General features: G+C 34.4%; 2 protein-coding genes across 3 annotated transcripts in view; both read left to right on the forward strand.

The window, feature by feature from the left end:
* LOC106164374 (uncharacterized) overlaps positions 1-21,421 on the forward strand; it is a 629,853-nt gene that overhangs the window by 115,789 nt on the left and 492,643 nt on the right. The window lies entirely within an intron of this gene.
* On the forward strand, positions 12,673-20,752 carry LOC106163245 (uncharacterized). The gene is made up of 3 exons (XM_087011439.1): positions 12,673-14,711; positions 15,477-15,618; positions 20,036-20,752. The coding sequence occupies exons 1-3, from the start codon at positions 12,758-12,760 to the stop codon at positions 20,049-20,051; spliced, it is 2,112 nt and encodes a 703-aa protein (XP_086867565.1). The 5' UTR covers positions 12,673-12,757; the 3' UTR covers positions 20,052-20,752.

Below are 21,421 nucleotides of genomic sequence, written 5' to 3' on the forward strand. Positions count from 1 at the left end.
ATGCAACATTAAGACATAAGTGTTGGCGCACAAAACGAAAGACAACCAATGAAAATAGACACCATGTGGCGTGTAAATACTTTTATTTTTTATTGTTTGTTGTCCGTTTTGTGAGCAAACGCCTTATTCTTACGGTATACAACATTACAATAAGAAGGAAAAGCAGGGCAAGTAAAGATTACTTGTCTTGAAACCGTTTTTTGAAATTCTTTATATGATACATACGTTACCAAATAATGTGCAGGTATTGTTTTCTGATTTCATTGTTTGTTCTCTGTTGTCGCGAGTCTGTGGTTGCGTGCGACGTTGTATATGTGCGCACGCTTGTTATTACGTCGCTCATTCTTCTTTCTTACGTTAAAATGATACATACGTTACCATAAAGCGTGTAAATATTTTTTATTCTATTTTCATTGGTTGTCTTTCCTTTTGTGCGCCAACACTATTTTAATGAAACACAAATAAAAGACATAAGTGTTGGCCCACAAATGGAAAGAAAACCAATGAAATTAGAATAAATATTTACACGCTTCATGGTAACGTATGTATCGCTAACGTATGTATCATTTTAGCGTAACAAAGAAGAAAAAGCGACGTAAAAACAAGCGTGCGCACATATACAACGTCGCACGCAACCACAGAGTCGCGACAACAGAGAACAAACAATGAAATCAGAAAACAATACTTTCACGAATGATGCGTAACTCAGTAAACTGATTCTTATGTGATTTATTTTTTCTAAGAAGCATATTTGGGTTCATATGTACTGCTGCATAAAAATAAAAATGTTAGATATACATGTACAAACCTAAGTCGCCACAACTCTAGTGTTAAATATTTACAGTGCTAGAGCAATAGGCGACAGTATGTTTTAATTGGGATGCTTTAATAATAAAAAAAGCTCATTTGGGATGAAGGTCTATAGATGGACAAAACAAAATGGTTTGTTTGTGCAATAACCTGATGATAACGTTTAGATTGCGTTAAGCCGCATCGTGTCTTCTCTAACACAATCCCACAGTCAGTGCTATTATTATGTAAACCAGGTGAGCATTTTGGTGAGAGGTATTCAGATAGGACCAAGGTCAGAAGGAAGAGGAAGAAGCTTCACGTGCCACATTGCCACAATTTCCACACGTAGACTGAAATTTTGGCACTGAGAACTGATGTAGTTTGTTGTAAGTACTGTATAGATGATATAAGGCAACACTGATCGGTTTATGTTGACGATATTTTATCCAAAAGTATGCATTTCCCACTTTAGACGTAATGGCTCTTGCATATATTTTATTGACATGAATGCTGAAATGAGCTTGGAAAGTTTAATAACTTTTTATATTGCTTTTTCCAGAAGGAAAGTATTTACTCATAAAGAAGTGAGAAGATTATTCCAGCCGTCCAAAGGTCTGAACGCGTTATTCTGTCTTAAACAAAGCAAGAAGACAAAGCAGGTAACTACTGTAACATTCTCTGCTCCCAATGGGTGCCTTTTTATTTTTTGACAGTGACCTGTACAAATATATCCTATTTATTAAAGCTAACTGACAATAAACAAATTATTTTATGGAGAAATAGTCGCGACCAGGAAAGCAAACGTATATTAGCTAGGCATTGTCGACCCCCTTGACTTCATTTTTTCCTGATTGCAATTTCGATTACATACCGTCTTTGATATTATAATCAGAAATAAATTGTTTGCATAAAGTATTTGATTTTAAAAAAAGATGAGCTAAAGTGCCAGCATTCGGATTACGAATTTATTTAAGTATGGATGTATTGGTATAAAGTAATTGGTAAAATCATTCTGAAGATAATAAGCACGTGTAGCAATGAAATCCTGAATTTATATCACTCTACCCACAAAATACGCAAAATAATGTTTAACTAAGAAAGTAAAAAACCTATCAAGATTATTATTAATATTTTGTATTTCACTTTGTCAATTCCTTAGATATTATTATGGATTTAGTTTAATTTGTTTCATTTTTCATTTAATTTCAGTGCCTCTTACAACCGTCTACGATGAGATTGGACGCACTCCCAGCAAAGACATCAGATTCGTGTTCGCCAGCACCCACACCCATGTCAACGTTGTCTTGCGTGTCGAAATTTGTCGTATAGTCAACTTGCAGGGTTGACATATGATTTGGTTTGAAATGTAATATTTGCTTTGGTTTGTAATATTCTGCATCAAAACGTGTATTAAATGAAGTGCAGCGTATAACGAGTGTTTTATTCATGAAACTTCTGATAAAATGGACTAAATCCAAGCGTCAAATCTGCACGTCACTGGTATATCATAATACATGTGTAAATAAGTTGTAGTACAGCACTCTATCCGCACACGATGTTTTTATCACAATTTAAATTTTTTTGTTCATACCCACCAGTTCTCGAACCTGAAACGACACTTTTTAAGTTATCCTAAAACAAAAAAGTGCCTTGCTTAAGTGATCTATGAAAATAAAATAAATGGTTTTAAATTTATTATTAAGTGATGTGCAGGTAGAGCGCTGTGCTAGTACGACCGGTTCAATGTTTGATTGTAAAATTATATGTGTGGGCAAATATGTAATAAGACGCTTTGTTATGCACTCGAAAATACATTTTTATTCATATTAAATTGGATATGGATACAAATATTGATTTTAATGAAGTTAACTTTAAAAAAATACGTAGAGTCGTGCGTAAAATGGATACGAGAATCTTTTCCTGGAAGAATCTTTTACAAGAATCTTTTATTGGAAGAAATGACCGAGATATAAAACAACAATAAGCTGTTAACGCTGTAATCCAAATTATGACATTTATGAATTATCGGAAGTATGAAATTGTAAAATGTGCTCATAGTCAAGTTATTACAGAATTGCCTACACGTATTAAAACAGGCCTTTCTAAGAAGGAAAATTCCTTTTTAAGAAGGAAAATTGGCTTTTTGCCTTCGTTACAAAGCGGAATTGTTAAGAGAAACAAAGTGTTTTATTTTGGCATCCTTTGACAATTAAAGTGTACATGCAGGACTGGCATTTATCGCATCCTTTTACAACTTGAAAAATCCTTATCATATTCTTATCGTTAACCACAGTTGTCGCAAAGCTTTTTTTGGGGGGGGGGAGGGGGTATCGGTATTTCCTAGTAATTGGACGAACTTTTGTAGACTGTCAACTTTTGCCAATCCTCTAAAAACAAAGTAAAATCTTTATTGAATTAACATAAAATCTGCATACGTATCTGTTTTTATATTTGGTACATGGTGTATGATTTGGCCAGTTTACTGATTTATTGTTTAAAACCCTTTGTTTTGTGGAATTTGTCTAATCAAATGTGAAAAATCAAAATTTCATCAGAAAGAAGACACTTTGATTGGTAAGGCTAAAAGTTTAATAAAAAAAATAAGAAGTTCAGTGTTTTATTTAATGCTGATCTTGTACTTGGTACTTTCTTTATTCTATATTTCGGTCGGGATCAAGGAGTGATTGAGAACAAAAGGCCTGATTAGGTGTCAGTCCTGCACGTGCTGTTGGGTTATTTTTGCTGAGTGTTTCTGAATCACTGAGCACAAGTGACCGTAGAGTTATTTTAAGTAAACTTGTTTTTGCACAACCTTTTTAATTTTGTTTACATACTGTTCTCAAAGTGACTATGACTGGGATAAGGTTGTAAACTGACCATGTCTTCATGCTGTTCTTGATTCGCACGACGCATAAATTTAAGTGTTCACTCAAAAATGTGCCACCAAAATCCTATTTTAAGATTTAAAGAGAAGAAAAATGACGCAAAATATAAGGTACATATCCTTTTATCTATAAGAAAAGCACTCATCAAATTTGCAGAATTGAATAATGTTTGACTGCTGTTTGGTGTTGTGCGCGATCATCAGCATGGCGACATAGAGTAAGTTGTGGTGTCATGAGTGTGTACCCGCGTGTGGGGAGAACGCTTACATGAGATCGTATGCATTTTGAATTTTCTATACTGTTGCCACCCTTGAATTTGGATAAAAAATGTCCCTAGAGAAATTTTGGATCAGTCACAAGAAAAATACATCAAATTCAACTTTGAACGATGGCTGTAAAATACATCGTCAAATCTTCAACTTTCTCTTATAACTCTGGGTAAAAACCTGAGAATTTCATGTTCTGGTCAGTATTATGTCGTCTTGTATGCAGTGTTCTTGAGCACTTTTTTAAAACCAAAATGATTGATCTTGAGCGACAATTTTCAAAATGCATAGAATCTCCCACACATTTAGTTGTAGATAGTTGTATTTAAGATTAATTTATATCTCAAATTGCGCAGTCGTTATGAAAATTACTTTTTATGTAGAGCCAAAACGTAATGTTTGGATTTTGCATACATCTGTATGGTGTAGTTGTTTGTATTTGTTATAATAAACGTACATAAAAGTTGTAATAGATGATGTGCAAAATGTCACATGTTTATTCTTGACTTTCTTTTCTTCAGCTCGACTTGAACCTTAGGTTTTCAACTCCTAGCTCACCCTTTTCTACTTCCTAGTCTGTCGCCTCACCTACTGAGCCACTGTCTGTTCGCGTTTTTCCTCATTCGTATGATCCTCTTATAGTAGTTTGAATTGTTTATTTGGGTTTATTTTTGCAAAAGGTAATTTGCTGGGACCTAGAAGCGCCAGGAATCGAACTGGGGACCTTCTGTCTCAGAGGCAAGCGCGTTACCTACTCCTCTAACTGTTCCCACCCACCCTCCTCGTGTAGACTTTTTTCTTATAGTAAGCAAATAAAATTTCTAATAGCACCCCTTTGTAATTCCAAAGTGCCCGAGCCAGGAATCGAACCCCAACCCCAGGCTTTCACTGAGCCATGTAGCCATCAGTAAAAACACTAAGACATTTTGTATGTTCAATAAGTGTTTTATTAAGAGCAATACAAATTGCTTTTATGTATTCAAATATTTATAAAACATATATCTGTAAAATATCATCGTCTTCAGTCTTTTTATTACTACAAGTTAAAAAGCGTTTAGTATCTAAAAGAATATTATGATATTATAGTATAATATTATGATGCCTGAATTTAAATTCACTTGCAGGTGTAAAAAATATAACATTCTTATATATTCGACTTGACAAATAAACTATTTACCACACTAATGGTCTTATGTTTGTTCTTAATGACAAAAACAAAATATTTCAACTTCTTCAATTAAAAAAAAAATAAAATAAAATAAAATAAAAAAGGTGGATCTAGTCTCCGCCCTCCCCGAGGAGAGAGACCCATTCTGGACTCACATGATCAAGTCCTCAAAATACTCCATCTCGCTCCAAATGTCAACATCTGACCCCTTTAAAATGTCCTGGATCCGCCATTGTTTTTTTTTCTATATAATGACAATTATGAGATTTTTATTAAATGCTCTGTTTAAAATTGCACGCTTTTTTCAGTCAAACACTTATTGTTGGGAGCAAAAAACGGATACGCACTTTCGTTATGTTTGGCAAAAAAAGTGTCAAAAGTCCTACATAAAAAAAAATATATATATATATACAACGTTTATACTAACAGCTATTGACAAACTGGAAAGACTAATGAACATTAGATAGTAAAGTGAATATGAAATTAAAAAAATCCTTGCAAAAACTACTTAGAGAACAAACTACATGTTCACTTATGAAATTTGGGCTAAAATCCAATGGGCAGATCACGATATTTCTCATATTTCCTATAGTCTACTACATCCATTTTCAATTAGAAAACAAACTACATTTACATGAAATCAGGCTTAAAATCCAAGGGACAGATAACGATTTTTCTCATATTTCCTACATCTATTTTCAATTCGAAAAAAAACCTTCTGAACATAAATTCGAATAAATTCGAATATACATCAATAATTTCTGCATCATCTGGTCGATAGAATGATGCTGTTAAGACAGAATTGCCGAAAACAGTTAAATTTGGAAAATAAAGCAATTTTCATTCCCATAAATGTATTTGTTCAACAGATTAATGGCAGAAAACATATATTTCAGGATAAAACGTGTACATATTTTACATTGTAAGAACTACGTTCAGAGATAAGTAAAACACGAAAATAGTGTCTTTTCCATCATATGAATGGTATTTACATGTACGAAATCAGCTTTTCAAGAAGGGATTTTTCTCAAATAGAAATGAAATTTCTTAATTCTACATACTTCACCTGAGAAATAAAATAATCGATCTTGATTCGTAAAATGGCATCTCTTACTCAACAAGACAGCAAATACTCAAATTTCAAGAGACGATAATCCTTTTTTTCCTTCTGAATATTGAAAGAAAGACACACAATGAGCGTAAGTCGTCTCATTTTTTATTTCAGTACATTTAGAGAATGAGACTGAAGTTTACTAAAAACAGAAATGAAGAATTCGACACCGGACTTGTAGAATTTATAAATGGATTTGATAATGTGTTCATTGGTGATTTAGGTGAAATTGCTGAATATTACATAAAATTTGTGTATTTTAGCGTACTTTATTCTCATCCAAACTAGAAAGTCACCCCCTGCTGTCTTGCTGAAGAATACCACAAATAGTACCATTTCGCAAATGTCACGTGTGACAAACTTAACACTACGATAGTATACAACATACTTCAATACAATAAAGCAATTTTTCAACTGATGACCATGTTTTCTGATATATCATTACGTTTTAAATATGTTACATATAATTAGCAAATCACCTCAAATTCCTGATGCTATATTGATAAAAAAAACGTAAAAGATTCCTGTGGACAAAGCGTTTTCAAACCCGTTCAGAACAGCATTTCGGGTCATCAGTTCGCCCCCTATGTATTGAATGGTTGATCTTATAACATGTCACGCAGAAATCAATACAACTACAATTTAGCTCACACATTTTATTGAAATGAAATGTTAAATCTTTTAAAATTTACGAATCTTGCCAATATTCGAAATGGAAGTGTATTACTATATCCCCTTAATACTTGAATTATGTTCTTTACTTAGGAAATGGACGTTTGTTACTTTACCTATATATGACATATTCTATAATTCCACTACCAAGCCCTCACTAAATATCAACATGTCAATAGCCAGACCCTCACAAGTCATTTCACAGCATTTTCCCCTCCTTGGTCATTTCTTGCGGTAAACTTCCACTGCCACTACTATTTCTACCGACGAAGTTCAAAATACTGAACATGAAGTGCAACTGCATTTTCCTTTGTTTTATGAGACGTGATAAGATACAGTGAAAGAGGAAATAAATGGTACGTGGGGAAAATGTTGAGAAATGGTCAAAAACACTCTTAAGCAAACGGGTGTCAAAAAACTTTTCAAAAATAAATCACTTTTAACTTAATACCTGACATTGAGTTCTTAAGTATACTTAATATCTAAGCCGCCTTCGCTCCACTTCCTGATCACTCAGCACTGAGGCAGTGACGTCTCCTTCCAGGCTGTCCATCCCATTACATTCATGGTAGGGGGGGTGACAGGCTGAAGTGACCGCCTTTCCTTTTCAACTCTCACCAATATTTTACGGATGGAACTTTATTTGTACTTTACAACAAATTAAAATTACATTGGACGAGTTTGTGATCAGTATATTTCAAAAATGCCATGCAAAAATTAACTTCAGATCCTTATCAACCCCAAATTGAAATGACATTATGTAGGTCACTGGCTTTCTTTATATGACTCAATAAGGTTCACTGATTTGAATATCTGAGCAGTTTTTGCTATGTTTGACCAACTAAACCTTACGATAGAGACTGCGGTGTTTTGATTCTGATGTTGTCTCAACCATGATTGTGACGGACTCCACAAAATACCACCCCATTGTGTTAGTGAAGACGTAACGCGAGGCGGGGAGGGGGGATAAAAAGTTCAAAAAGAAATTAACTAATAAGCCATTGGAAATGACAATATGACATTTTAGTTTAAATTAGATGTCGAAAAACCACTCAGTAGAGAAAATCAGATTAAAAGGAAATATGTTGAAATAAAACGGCAAAAATATTATGGGGGGAGGGTATGATGATGGTATAAAAGGTTTGGGAGAGTCGGGAGAAATTGAGTTTTGAGTGCGTTCGGGTGTTTACCAGTGTCCTTTAACTTGAACACAACAGGTTATAGAAACTTTTACAACTTTTGTCTCTAAATGTTGCCCCAATGAATAAAATTGAAGCTTACATCTATCATGTCTTGAAATTGAAATTTCTAAAAATTAAAAGAGAAAGAAATTATTGGCATTTTTCACTGAAATTAGCGTTTTTTCACACAACGAACACGACGCAACGTAATGGCGTGTGAAAAAAACGACGTAAAATCCCTACGCCGTGTCGACAGAATTTACAAGAAGTCAAAGTTTGCTATTTTTGAACTACACAAACTGTCGGCGATTATCACATTAAAATAAGTCACAGCAAATGTTATCACATCAAGTATGTTTGCAGACTTGCACGAAATATTGTACATTTTCATAACTAGGGCCCATTTGCGAGATTATTCAGAATACATCAGAAAACATAAAACAGAAATACCAATGAATGCGATTTGTGCTTTTGCAGAACTGTCCCCATAGGCAATGGGCTAAACAAGAGTAGTACAGATTGCGGATTGAAGGACAGAATGATAATTTTTTAAATTAGAAAATGAATTTTTTTCGAAATGAGATATTTGGGACTTCACAAAGAAATCTCAACAATATTGCAAAAATGTACCAGTAAGTTGGGCTTACGACGTGAGTGTCACCTCTATCTGAGTTGTGCAATAAGCTGAATCCCCGACGAGAGCCACACAATGGAGACTGAAATACTGGAGCTCAAATATTAACTTATTTTAATTATTGATTGAAACAGGCTGTTAGTATGACCAAGTTGTAAAACAGCCGATGAAATTCTTGGAACATTGAAAGACTTGAATTGGAATATAATAAAGTTCTAAATTGCCGGTTTTATTTTTCTATATCATTTTGTATAGTCAAACTATTTTCTTAGCAAACTGCTAATAACACATTTCTAACCGAGGCGTTACTTTCCAAAATAATTTTTTTATGTGTGTGTGTGTGTGTGTGTGTGTGTGTGTGTGTGTGTGTGTCGGGGTGGGGGACGTAGGGCATGCGTGGGAATCTTCCTCTCTGGCAATTGTCAACGATGAAAGGTATGTAATTGTCCGGGAGAATAGAGGGAGTTGAGTTACAACAGTGTTAATGCTACAGTATTTGACCTCAGAGTCTATCTCAACATGATTGTGACGGTGTCCATGAATTTCATCATATTGTGCTAGTGAAGACAGCGATAAATGACAGAGGACTCTGATATGATCATTTTCATGTAATTTCTCCGAAGTATCATAATAAATTTTTTTAAATACTCAAAACTTTTTATACTGAATGCACATATTTCAAGAGTGTCCAAATGTCATGAATTTCATTTATATGAAAAAAGAGTACCATGTAACAGTGGTAACCGTACTTGAGGCCCTGCAGGCGATACATTTTTTTCTCTAGGAATTCACGTCGAGACGTTGTCTAGGATCGAGAAGCCGAAACAAGTGAAGCTAATTATTTGTAAATTATAATAAATTATAATTAATTATAATTATAATAAATTATAAATAATTATGATAGATTTTTACGGATATTCACAGATATGTCTCTAGCTAGATAGATTGTCATTTTAAGCTCAAGTCATGGCAGTGGCATGGCAAATTTCAGTATGATACAGTAAGTCACGGGGTTTTTCCTTTTATTGCGTTAACAAATCTTACATTACAATATAGGCCTATAACAGAAAAGTAAAAAAAAAAGCAGGATAATTTAAGGAAAAAAGACCCACTATATCTGCCATTTTAGCGTGAATTACTCCAGTAAGTTTGAGTATAACAACAAAAAAAAAAAAGCCACACGACTATCAATTTATTGCTATAACAGTGAAATATGCAGGGCGACGACGACAGACGCAGGCGATAGCTTTACTTGTACAGCTATATCCACACATACATGTATACAAAGCATGCGACTTTTGGTAGGCCCCAGTTAAATAAAGTTTTTATAACCGACTTAGTCCTTAGTACTTTTATTTGCAGTAACATTTACTTCTGTTGGAGGATATCTTCTTTTTGTCTTATCGCTGATAGAAAAATAATTGTCTTACTTGAAAGCTTAAGTCAAATATTGAAAGATCCCACAACATGAGATCTTTTGTAATTGCCCTTGTTTTTTTCCCTTTCTTTTAATATAAAATTTGAAATTTTCCTTGGTGGGATGGTGTACGTTACATTTAGTTCAATTTTGCTAAGAGGGTATATCAGGAAACTTAATGAACTTTGTAGATTTACAGTGTATGATTGATATGTTTATATTTAGTACAGTGATGAATCAACTGATGATTGATGGACAGGTGAGTCAGAAGACCACGTGAGAACAGACTGTGCGTGCGGTGCGATTTAAACGGAGGAATATGTAGTCTGTGACTGCATACATACGACTGAGTGCCCAGATCAGTTTCGTTCAATACACTTTACAACTTTGAAGAACGTTTTCGCTAGTCCTCGAATTTACATTCTAATGTTTACTACTTGATAAAACTACATTTTGAATTGAAAGACACTGTGCAATGTATAAAAGAGCATATTTGGAGTATTTTCTATAAATGACGACAAAATCTTTGCCAGTAGAGCACGTGACATGTTGTTTGTAGCAGTAGATTTGCTAACTTCTACAGTTTTCAGATATATAAATATAAATTGTACATAATTGTAAACAGAAAATAAACGGCGTTCACGTTTTTGGGTTACGTTTATACTGGGACACCCTGTATTTCAATTTGTATCAACCGAAAACAATTTTAACTTCGGGTTCTGCGAGATAAGAGAGTAAAAAATCTTCCTTTTAATGGAAAGGGAATTGACTAAAAAAAGAGTGTCCCTGCAAACACGTGTAGATTGTAACTGTGGCATTTCGTCTGACATAAACATACAAATGTGGATTTTTTGTTATATTAATTTCAATAAATGAGAATTATTTTGTTTTCTACTAGAATATTTTTGTGTCCTACCTATATGTATCACTACATATTTAAGATACTGTATCCAAACACCCCGTTAACCCCGGCCTTAAAGAGACAAATTCCATTCCTGTGCAAAACAGCGCGATGATTTAAGTACTTAAATATTATGTATGTATGTGTATGAAAGAGCATGTATGGAAGATCATAGAACAAATCATTTATTATACCAAAAGTTATAGAATAGGCCTATTCACATTCCCCAAGACACCCTCAGAATTTTTATATGATTTATCTTATGTTCTAATTATTGAATTCCTATTTTATGTTATTGAACTATTTTAAAGAGCAGATTGATTTCATAATTTATTCAGTTAAATCTTCTTTTTGTTGTTAGTGGATAATGTCATAATGTGTTTTAGTTACTTTTATCACTCTTCTATAGTGCATGTAAAATCTAACTTATATTTGCAAGAATATATATCATAATTATAACATTATGCTGGCCTGTGAGTGGCCAATCTTGTCTGTTGTCGGTGCCATGTTATATGTGAGCTTAGATACGTATTTTGTTTTATATGTCTTAAATAAATTTATTTTGAAGTCACAACCACTTTGTGTGAAATTATCAAGAATTGCTAACTGCACATATTAATTAAGGGATTCGAGAAAAGGTCAGCGAAAGGACGACAAATTGAAAAAATATTTGAACGCGCTAGGTAGCTGGATGTGACGTGGTCGCAGGTAGTACCCCCCCCCCCCCCCCCCCCAGGGACAATCCTCCACGTTGGGGTATTACCCCCTGGACAACCGACCCCGGACAATTCCCCCTGTAATTAATATAAAACTGAGAATAAACAATGTGACACTGAGAAAAATTATAAATGCCTGCCTTAGATCAAAATATTCACCAGGTAGAGATAGGGATAACAGATAATCTCATTTATCCAGGAATCCCTTTAATGAACTTCCTGTCACTTTTGTTGTTTTAACCTCCCCCCTCCCCCCGTTAATCATGTTGTTAGCCTTAATGAAGGCACATCCCCAGGTAGAAGTGGGGTAAACAGATAATCTCATTTATCCAGGAATCCCTTTGATCAGTTTTAATTGTTTCTTCACTATCCCCTAAAATCTCCACTGACAAATTATTTTTTAAAGGACGTCTTTTCCAAGTAAAAGAGACATTTTTTGTCAATCAATAATGCCTTTACAAAATTACTTTGTACCAGAGCCAGCTGAGTGATGACATCAATTTGATATACTTTCTAGCATAGGCCAGCTAAGAGAATATTAAAAATAATAATAATAATAATAATAATAAATAAAATAAAACTTTTCAGAAAAAAACAGAGAATAACTTTGAATGTTGGGATGTGTTCATTAACCATTAGTAAGACTTGAAAAATTGTTGTTTACCCCAGTAAATTCATTTTTTGGCCAAAATGAACAGTTATTATCCCTCTAAGTTTTTAAAAGAACCCGTGCCCTTAATTATAGCCAGAGCAGATGCTTGAGAAAAGGTAGCATGATATAAAAAATACAGGTTTTCGCTGTTCACGTGAAAATTGCGTTGAAAGGGGTGTTTATTCTCTAGTATGAGGTTCCGCTTTTTATGTCAATTTTTCCTCTTGGCCTGAGATGCCGTTTTCCGCCATTTTATGACCTGACCTACCGTTTCTACAAATGCGAGCTTGCCTCAACTGCCTCGTGGTCGAGGTGGAGGCCATAGACGTGTTCAGTACTGGGAACATTTTAATCATGTAATCATGTTTTATTCGGCACTGAGATATGTCTACCGAAGTTGTAGTCGACACAGTTTTGTTGGTAGAATAACTCAGTGTTTGGCACAACCCTCACAATGCCATCAATCGCTGCGATTTACATGTGCCGTCTCTCAACTCCGAAGGCGAAGCCCTCACATGATGTGGGGTTGGACGATGGGGAGACTTACCACTGGGACTGAGCTTTCATACTCTACAAAAACAATCAATGAATATGACGCCATTAAGATGAAAGATGAATATGACGCCATCATCAGAGACACAAAAATGCATTTTGAAAGAATCGCGAAGAGGTTCCTCATTCAAGATGGAAGGAACGAAGGGGAGATTATTAGTGATTACGAGAACGGAGCTCGTGAAGCTGAAAAGGGCCTTGACGGAGTTCTACTGTATATATATGCTGTTAGTCTTAAATGTTTGAGGGATTTGCCAAGATATCAAAACACTCATCTTCTACAAGATGACAGGTTATCATCAGCCCTGCTAACCATCCTCAACAAAGGTTTGATGGAGGGAAGTGTTCCACGTCAGTTAATCGGATTGTTGGTAGTTGGGGTTTTAATTCAGCCATCTCCAGAAATCCTTCAGTTTTATAAGGAACTGGAGAGACACATGTTACAGGTATGGTCCGAATGGCATATTAGGTCTAGGTTAGAGGCCTGTCACGGCTGGTTACATCTGTCTTTACTACACAAGCAGAAGTACTTTGAAGAGCAGATAAGGATTTTCTTGATGGCTGGGACAAAGCTAGAGAGGAAAGAACCTGGAGGCAAAGAAATTCACTGGCTTGTTAGTGTTCTAAAATCTGCAACACACTATTCTGGTGCACTGGAAGGAAAATGGGTAGATGAAAATGATGTAAGACATTTTTTACAGGAGCTGAAATTTGACAGTGAATTCTCTGAGCCGAGAGAAGTGGACAGATATGTCAGCCTCTGTAGCAATGTTGAATATTTGGTGCCCTCTGACATTTTATGGAAGGGGTTGGAGATTCTGCTTTGTGATGGAACTGAAGATTACAAAATACGTGCATTTCTGTGCATTAAGTGGATGTTGGGCTTAGCCCAAAAGCAGAAGTTGAATAAAGGTTTCATGGATGTACAATATGTTACAGAACTTGCTGAGATATTTAAGAAGCACGCATCTTTGTTGCCATTGAGACATCAAATTGGTATTACATGGGAATTTAGTGTAATGAATTATTCTGATCATGAAATGCTGTTGAAAGTTGTTGAGAACTTTGTGGCTAATGCACAAGATATCGATGGGGAGGATGGTTATAGATTAGTTCAAGCTTACCTACTAATGGATTGCAATACAAATATTGCTTTTTTAAAAAAAGTAGTTGATTTAGTGCAAAACCAAGGGAGAAATATCCCCCGTTTCAAATTGCTTTCCATTACTTGTGATTTGATGCGCCATCATGGCTATTATGAAGTCTTCAGTGGAATACTTGATAGCTGTTTCCAGTCTGGTCTGATGAAGGAGGAATCATTAAATGTCATGAAGACAAAAGGGTATGCATGTTTAAGGATTGTGGAGTTGTGTGGAAGATTAGAAATAGAGCAAATTGACAAGTATGTTAAGAAGATTCCACCAAGTCTTTACAAAGCAGATGGTATTCAATACTTTGCAGAGAAATTGAAAAATAAATGTCAGCATTCCTCAACGCAGGCTGTTTCAGCAGCTGTACGGAGGATTCTTGGTGGTCCCCACATGGCAAGAGTCACACCAGTACTTCCCATATATCGTCCTATTGTGGAGTTCTGTTTGAATGAATTGAATGAGCCTGTAGACATGAAGCTGGTGCCCAGGGTCTTTGATGAAAATGGATTCCTCAAAATGGAAAATATGTCTGCCTTGCCAGAAAGATGGAGAAGAATAGCAGTGTGGATTCTTCATGATGAAGATTTCTTAATCAACAAGCCAATGTTAACTGGTGAGTTAAAAATGTGGTTGTTGTATGTAGAGATAGCTTTAGTAAGCCCACCCTGCTGCCATGAGCAGCTTTGGGTTATGACTAACACAAGCTTGACTTCAGTGTATTGAGCCTATTTCTTCTATATACTTGCTGGTTACCCACTGAGGGCCAGCTTATATAGCCATAACAACAATGGGGTACTGGGAATAACAATAGGGTACAAAGGACAACAATGATGTATCAGTAGAGAGTAATGTAGACAACTGACGCTTGTATAGTACACTTCTCATATAAATCCAACATTTGTAAGTAGCAAGCTTTGCACCTGCCTTGTTGATTTCAATAAGTATTTATCAGTAATACCTAAAGATGTTATTTGACTGTGGCTATGTAACTTTTTTTTTCTTTTTTCTTTTTTTTTTTTTTTTTGGGGGGGGGGGGGGATTTGAGTACTTTCTCTCTGTATGTACATGTCAAATAAGTACTAAACTCTTCCTCACTGAATCACAGCATGTAACTGTGGTATATATTTCCCAGGTAACAGTGTATTATCTCACACCTTAACAGAGGCCTTCTAAATTTAAATGTGTTATTATATATATATATATATATATATATATATATATATATATATATATATTACAAAGTTTTGACATGAATAGGTTTTCTTTGTGTAAATATTAATTTTTCAGTGCATTCAGACACACATTTCCTCTCAGTAAGACATTGAAATATGTTTATATGTTTTATGTTAACATTGATTTGGTTTTCTTTATTCACCAGGTGTAGCAAAGGCAAACAAACACTTCCTATATCAAGCAGGATACAGAGAGGTTCTAGAGGTGCCTTTTTTTATGGTGGAAGAGAAATCTGCAAGTTTGCACAAGTTTTTGAAGGAGGAATTGGAAAAAATCCCTCACATAAGGTAAGGAAGTAACACTATAATTTTTCTGAACAGAGTAATTCTTTAAAAATATTGTGAAAGAGGTAGACGTAACACTTTGTGATAGAATCTTATTGCTATTTGTACTTTTTCCTTGTTTGGGGGGGGGGGGGGGTGCTGCTTGCTGCCTGTTTTGCACAAAGTAAAATTTTTTGGCATAACTAAGATAAGAATACAGAAATTGATAACTGACAATAAAAGTCATCCTTGTTTTGAGATCTGGGCCTTAAAACTATTTACCCAAAATTGTTCTATAAATTGAGTTTACTTCATCATCACTGGATGCCATCCACTCATAGCAGGTTGGCTGTCATGGATCACCACATCTCTAAAATACTTGAACTATACTTTTATTTGACCTGTTTATTCTTTTATGTTGTCCATGTATGTTGATCTTGGTCTTCTTTTCAATGATTTCTTATTTACTAGTAGCTTTCTTTCCGGTAGCAATTGTTGCAAATGATCCTTTCAATTTCAAACCGGCCAAAATTTTGTAAAAATGGGAATTTTCTGAAAAAAAAATTGTGTGTGCCTTTTTTCAGAAACTACACAGACCTAAGCTGTCATATTATAATGAAGAATTACTCTTATGGTCTTTTTTCATCTTCTTAAATTTGAGGTCAATCGGTGCATTTCCATGGGAGAAGCAGCCATTTGGTGCCAAAACTGAAAACTCTCTTACACCAATTTTGGAACTTAAAATGCTGGAGACGTCTTGTTTATTGCATTTTGTAGAGCTTGTCAAGCCCAACACTGGAAGTGGTGTCAGTTTTTATGTACAGACACATTGACCTATTCTCTTCAAACTGATGAATATTTGTAAAATGCAGGTCGAATTAAAAAATCAGCATGATCTAACCATTTTTTTTCTGTACAGACAGATGTGTCTGTACATATAGCCATATGCACTTTCATTGTTATGAACCAGTAAACTAATATGAAAATTGTTTTACCTTTTATCATTTAGCACATAGAACTGATAAATATTCATAAAAACACAAGTGAAATGCGAAAATCAGCCTGACCAGATCATTCCAATTTTTTTATCCACCCTTATACAAATAAAATATATAAAACTCTTTTACTTTTTGTCTGAACTGATGAATATTCATAAAATACAGGTCAAGTTTGAAAATCAGCCTTTTCAGACCATTTTTCAAAAAGTTATGCTGTTTTATTTTTGTTTTTTGTTTTTTTGGAGGGAGGATATTTAATCCATGGTTATACAAATAAACTGAAAACCATTTCACCTTTTGTCTTCAAACTTACAGAACTAATGAATACACATAAAATACAGGTCAAGTTTAAAAATCAGTCTGATCAGACAATTTTTCCAAAATCTGTGCTGTTTTTGCTTTTTGTTTAGCATATTTTATCCACCTCGGATTTGATTTTTATTAATAATAATTTATTAAGATTGCAACCCAGTGGGTTGAAGTTGTACATAGAATGTTTAAAAAAATTCATAATGATAATAAAATGAATATTTGCATGAATAAAACTGAGTTAAAAGACTGCTAACTGAACTTTAAAATTATTGTACTTAGACTGCTAACTGAACTTTAAAATTATTGTACTTAGGATAAAAGACAGCATAATACTATTGGAAATTTAAAAGTGCATATGGAATAAAAGAGCATTGGAATCTGTCGGTCTTAAATTTTGGCACTTTGTATCTATTGTTAGATCTTAAAAGACGGTTGGAATGCTCAATTAAGATGTGATTCAATTTGTCAGAGGATTCAGTTATTTTGTAAAAGAAAGTTTTGCACAGATCTTCCCTTCGTTTTTCTAAAGTGCACATATTTGCCAGGTTCAGGGCTTCATCATAGTGTAGGTCAGGGAAAATAATTTTTAAAGCACGACTTTGGACAGTCTCTAAAAGTTTGCATTGCTCTATAGTTAGTCCTGGATGCCATACAGGGCAGGCATATTCTAGAATTGAGCGCACTATACTTTGGTAAACTTGGATTAAGTCAGCAGGGCTGAGCTTAGCTCGCTTCAGTTGACGGAGGAAATAGAGTCTTGCACATGCCTTTTTATATATATGATCCACATGAGTACCCCATTTTAGGTCATTGCTAATATGGATGCCCAGAAGTTTGAACTGTGTAACCTCACAGATTGGCGTGTCATTTATAACTATTGGTGGGAGGTCTGGTTTAGAACGTGTAAAATTTAGGGTCATGGTCTTGGTCTTAGGCATGATAACGGTCTCATTATTGAACTAATTAGACAGTCATGTATATCCTGAGAATTAATTACAGCTTTGGAAGTAACTGGCTCGCGCCGCCAATAATTACGCCGCGGGATATTCAGGGCACAGGGACCGTGATTACAAAATACCGCGAATAGAAAATAGATTTTTAGAAAATAGACTTGTCATGTGAACGGGGCCTAAATCTTCAGGAGTTCACAAGTATGAAAAAACAACTTTTTATCTGAACATAAATTCACTTTAAGGTGCATTTTTGGGGCTCATATGATTGAATGTTTTGGTAATATATATATTAATTTAAATGTATGACTTCACATATTTTAATTAAAATTAAAATTGACAAAGTCCAAAGGTATGAATAGAAAAAAATATTGATTTTGTGGACAGGTTGGATTGAAAATCGAACAGGTCAAATTTATGAGCACCTGTCCAAAGGACAGGTGCTCATAAAAGTTAGTGTCTAGCCCTGATCAGTGATAATTATGTACTAATAATTATGCAGATAAATGTTGCTTAATATTGCAAATAATTATACAAAAGAAAAAAATTATTTTGTGTAATGCTATCATTAATGCTATAGATGAATAAAATTATAAATTGTTAAAATTACAAGTTTAAATATTCAAAACTCAGCTGCAAGACTGGTTTGTCAAATAAAGTGCAATAGTACACACCATATCACTCCCATTCTGAAAGGATTACACTGGCTGCCAGTGAAGCAGAGGATTGATTATAAAGTACTTTGTATTATTTTTAAGGCGATCCATACACAATAACCAAAATATATATATTTATCTGATCTTATCTGTTTTAACTCACCACGGCAGTCCACACATTTTAATACTGAGAATGATTTTATTTTAGAATATTCTGTATTAGAGAAAGGGTCTCTCAAAAGTTATGGTGATTGGGCTTTTACAATCTATGCCCCCAAAGTGTGGAGTGCCTTACCAAATTTTATTAGAACAGCAGAAGACTTTGACAGTTTTATATCCCTTCTAAAGACCCACATTTTTAAATCTGTCTATTGCTCTTAGATTTTTTATATATTTTAATAAGATTGAGTTTTTAGTAGTGTTCATTTTAAATGGTTTCCAGTGAGTGAGTTAGACTTAAATATTGTAGTCATTTTAATGATTTTAGTTACATTATCCATTATTGTAAGGCGCCTTGAGGTAGCATGTAAGGTGCCATATAAGAAGCTTATTATTATTATTACTATTATTATTATTATTGTTATGTATAACAGTGCCTTATTATCCTCAAACTCAGTGGAGTTATATTGTGTTAATACAACTAGATTAAAAGTTTGAACACCAGCTTTATTGGAATATTTTTTGTTATGTTTCCTTTTATAATTTTTTTTTTATTTCAAACACTGGCATCTTCAAGATGTGACTTTTAACTCCTATCCACCCAAAGCTCTGTACTTTTTCTGTATTTCCACATAAGCAGTAGTTTTGGTATTTATGTCTTTAAACATTATGTGATATTATTTTATGTACTGTCATTATTTTTCACATATTGGTATTTTCATTATTTGAATTTGAACTCTCATGATCCTGAAACTATAATCTTATTGACCATGTTACCTGTTGTGCATGATTAAATTTTAGTGTTGATTGACTGTGCTGTTATAATCATTATTTATTATTGCATCAAAATTGATAAAATGACCTCTTTTCTGTGTCGTTATTTTCTGCATTTATCTGTACATTTGACAGCTTTGTTGCCATGTTTTTACCTCATATTTGCTGTGTGGCTATATTTACTAAGACTGGTGCCTGTACATTTGCCAGTTTTTCTGTCTCATTTCTTAAGCCCCCTTTACAATGGACGATGTTCTTTCTGCATCCTGTAGTACGGCCCCATTTGAAATTAAAAAAAAAAAAACGTTCTGACAACTGGCCGATCATTGAGCATTCATTTTGCAACCAAAGTGATGCTTGTGCCTCCTTTCTACGACCACAGCAATGCCAGTTTCATGGTTGCACAAAGGAAGCAGAAAGGACACTGTCCAGTGTAAAGGGTTTTAGGTACAATATTTTCAAAATTAACATTTTTCGGCTCTGTGTGGAGTTAATTTTTATAATAAGGTGATAAGCATTTTTGCTGTAGAATACCGCATGGCTGTAGTGTTTCATCGTGAAATATTGAAGTTTTTCATTTGCTTTTTTACAGGTTACCCAATAATTAGGAGACCTTTGAAGTGCTTCCTGACAGCATTGAAGAGGATTTGATAACTCTCCACTGACATACAAAAAAAATGGAGCCAATGAAAGTTGAACAATAATCTGAAACCAAGTGCACTAGCTGTAATCTAGGCCTTTTTATTCTTGGTCTTGCTAGTAATATAAACAAGGACATATCATAATAGTGCATATGCATGGTTGAGAATCTTCACATGTGACTTTAAAAAATAATGAATTCTGTTTTCTTGTATTGTCTTTGAGCACTGACATAGTGACTGACATTTGGTGTGGAGACAGTGTTAAAGCTACACTATTGGGGCACATTATGATTGTTTAAGAGGTGTGCAGGGGTGTCTTAATCACCCCCTTCCAGGTTGGTCCTGTAATCACAGTAATATGGAAATTGAAAATGAGGCAAATGCTTACAGAAGGGAAAATGTTTATGGTGAATTATGTTGAATGTTCTGATGTTAGATTTGTTATTTCACTAATTGAATTGTTAGAGGTGTAAAGCATTGTACATATTTTTATGTTGTCTGGAAATAAAAAGATGTTAAAAATATTATTAGAAATATTTCATTCCATCACAGTAAATGATGACTGCTCTATAATGCATATTCAGAGTTGTATAAAATTGCTCAATGTCAGTTAAACAACAATAAAAAAGCCATTTTCAAGCTAAAAGTATATTGAAAAGGTAAACGAAGTAGTTGTAACATTTTGTCTCTTTTACCCACAGTACACTCAAAATTTTCTGTGCACCAAAAAGCTGCGTCTTAGCTTTCTTTGTTTTACTACAGGTAGAAACATCAGATCAAATATGATGGGAAGTCATTTTCCAAATAGTAAACCTAAAGATGTACTAACAAAATGAAATGATCCAAATTGAACGCGTGAAATGGGTTATTGTCTAAACTCTGAAGTTTTTATAAGCTAAAAACTTTACTTCAAATACTAGGATAATTTTTATGTACAGACACAGATGTGTCTGTACTTATTGCCATCACCTGCGTCTGTTGTCGCCGTCGCCGTCGCCGATCATGTCGCCATGCACTTTCAGCGTTAACACCATAAGTGGAAGACAGTTTTACTTTTTGGTTTTATTTTTACAGAGCTGATGAACATTCATAAAACGCAGGTCAAGTTCGAAAATCAGCACGATCGGGCCACTATTTTAGTAGTTATGCTGTTTTTTCACTTTTCAGCATATATGCAACACTGTTAACACATTTCAAGGAAAACCCATAGGCCTGTTGTCATGAAACTCACAGGAGTAATCAATCTTACTAAAACGCAGGTCAAGTTCGAAAATCAGCATAATCGGACCATTATTTTATAAGTTATGCTATTTTTTCACATTTCCTCAGATTCAATT

This window comes from Lingula anatina, chromosome 4, assembly GCF_051362555.1.
Source record: "Lingula anatina isolate TDL-2025a chromosome 4, LinAna3.0, whole genome shotgun sequence".
Lineage (NCBI taxonomy): Eukaryota > Metazoa > Brachiopoda > Lingulata > Lingulida > Lingulidae > Lingula > Lingula anatina.

Excerpts from the sequence above, each read along its gene's own strand:
- LOC106163245 (XM_087011439.1), top strand. The coding sequence starts at position 12,758 with ATGTTTTATTCGGCACTGAGATATGTCTACCGAAGTTGTAGTCGACAC. Across the intron at positions 14,712-15,476 it reads CAACAAGCCAATGTTAACTG|GTGTAGCAAAGGCAAACAAA; the intron begins GTGAGTTAAAAA and ends TTTATTCACCAG.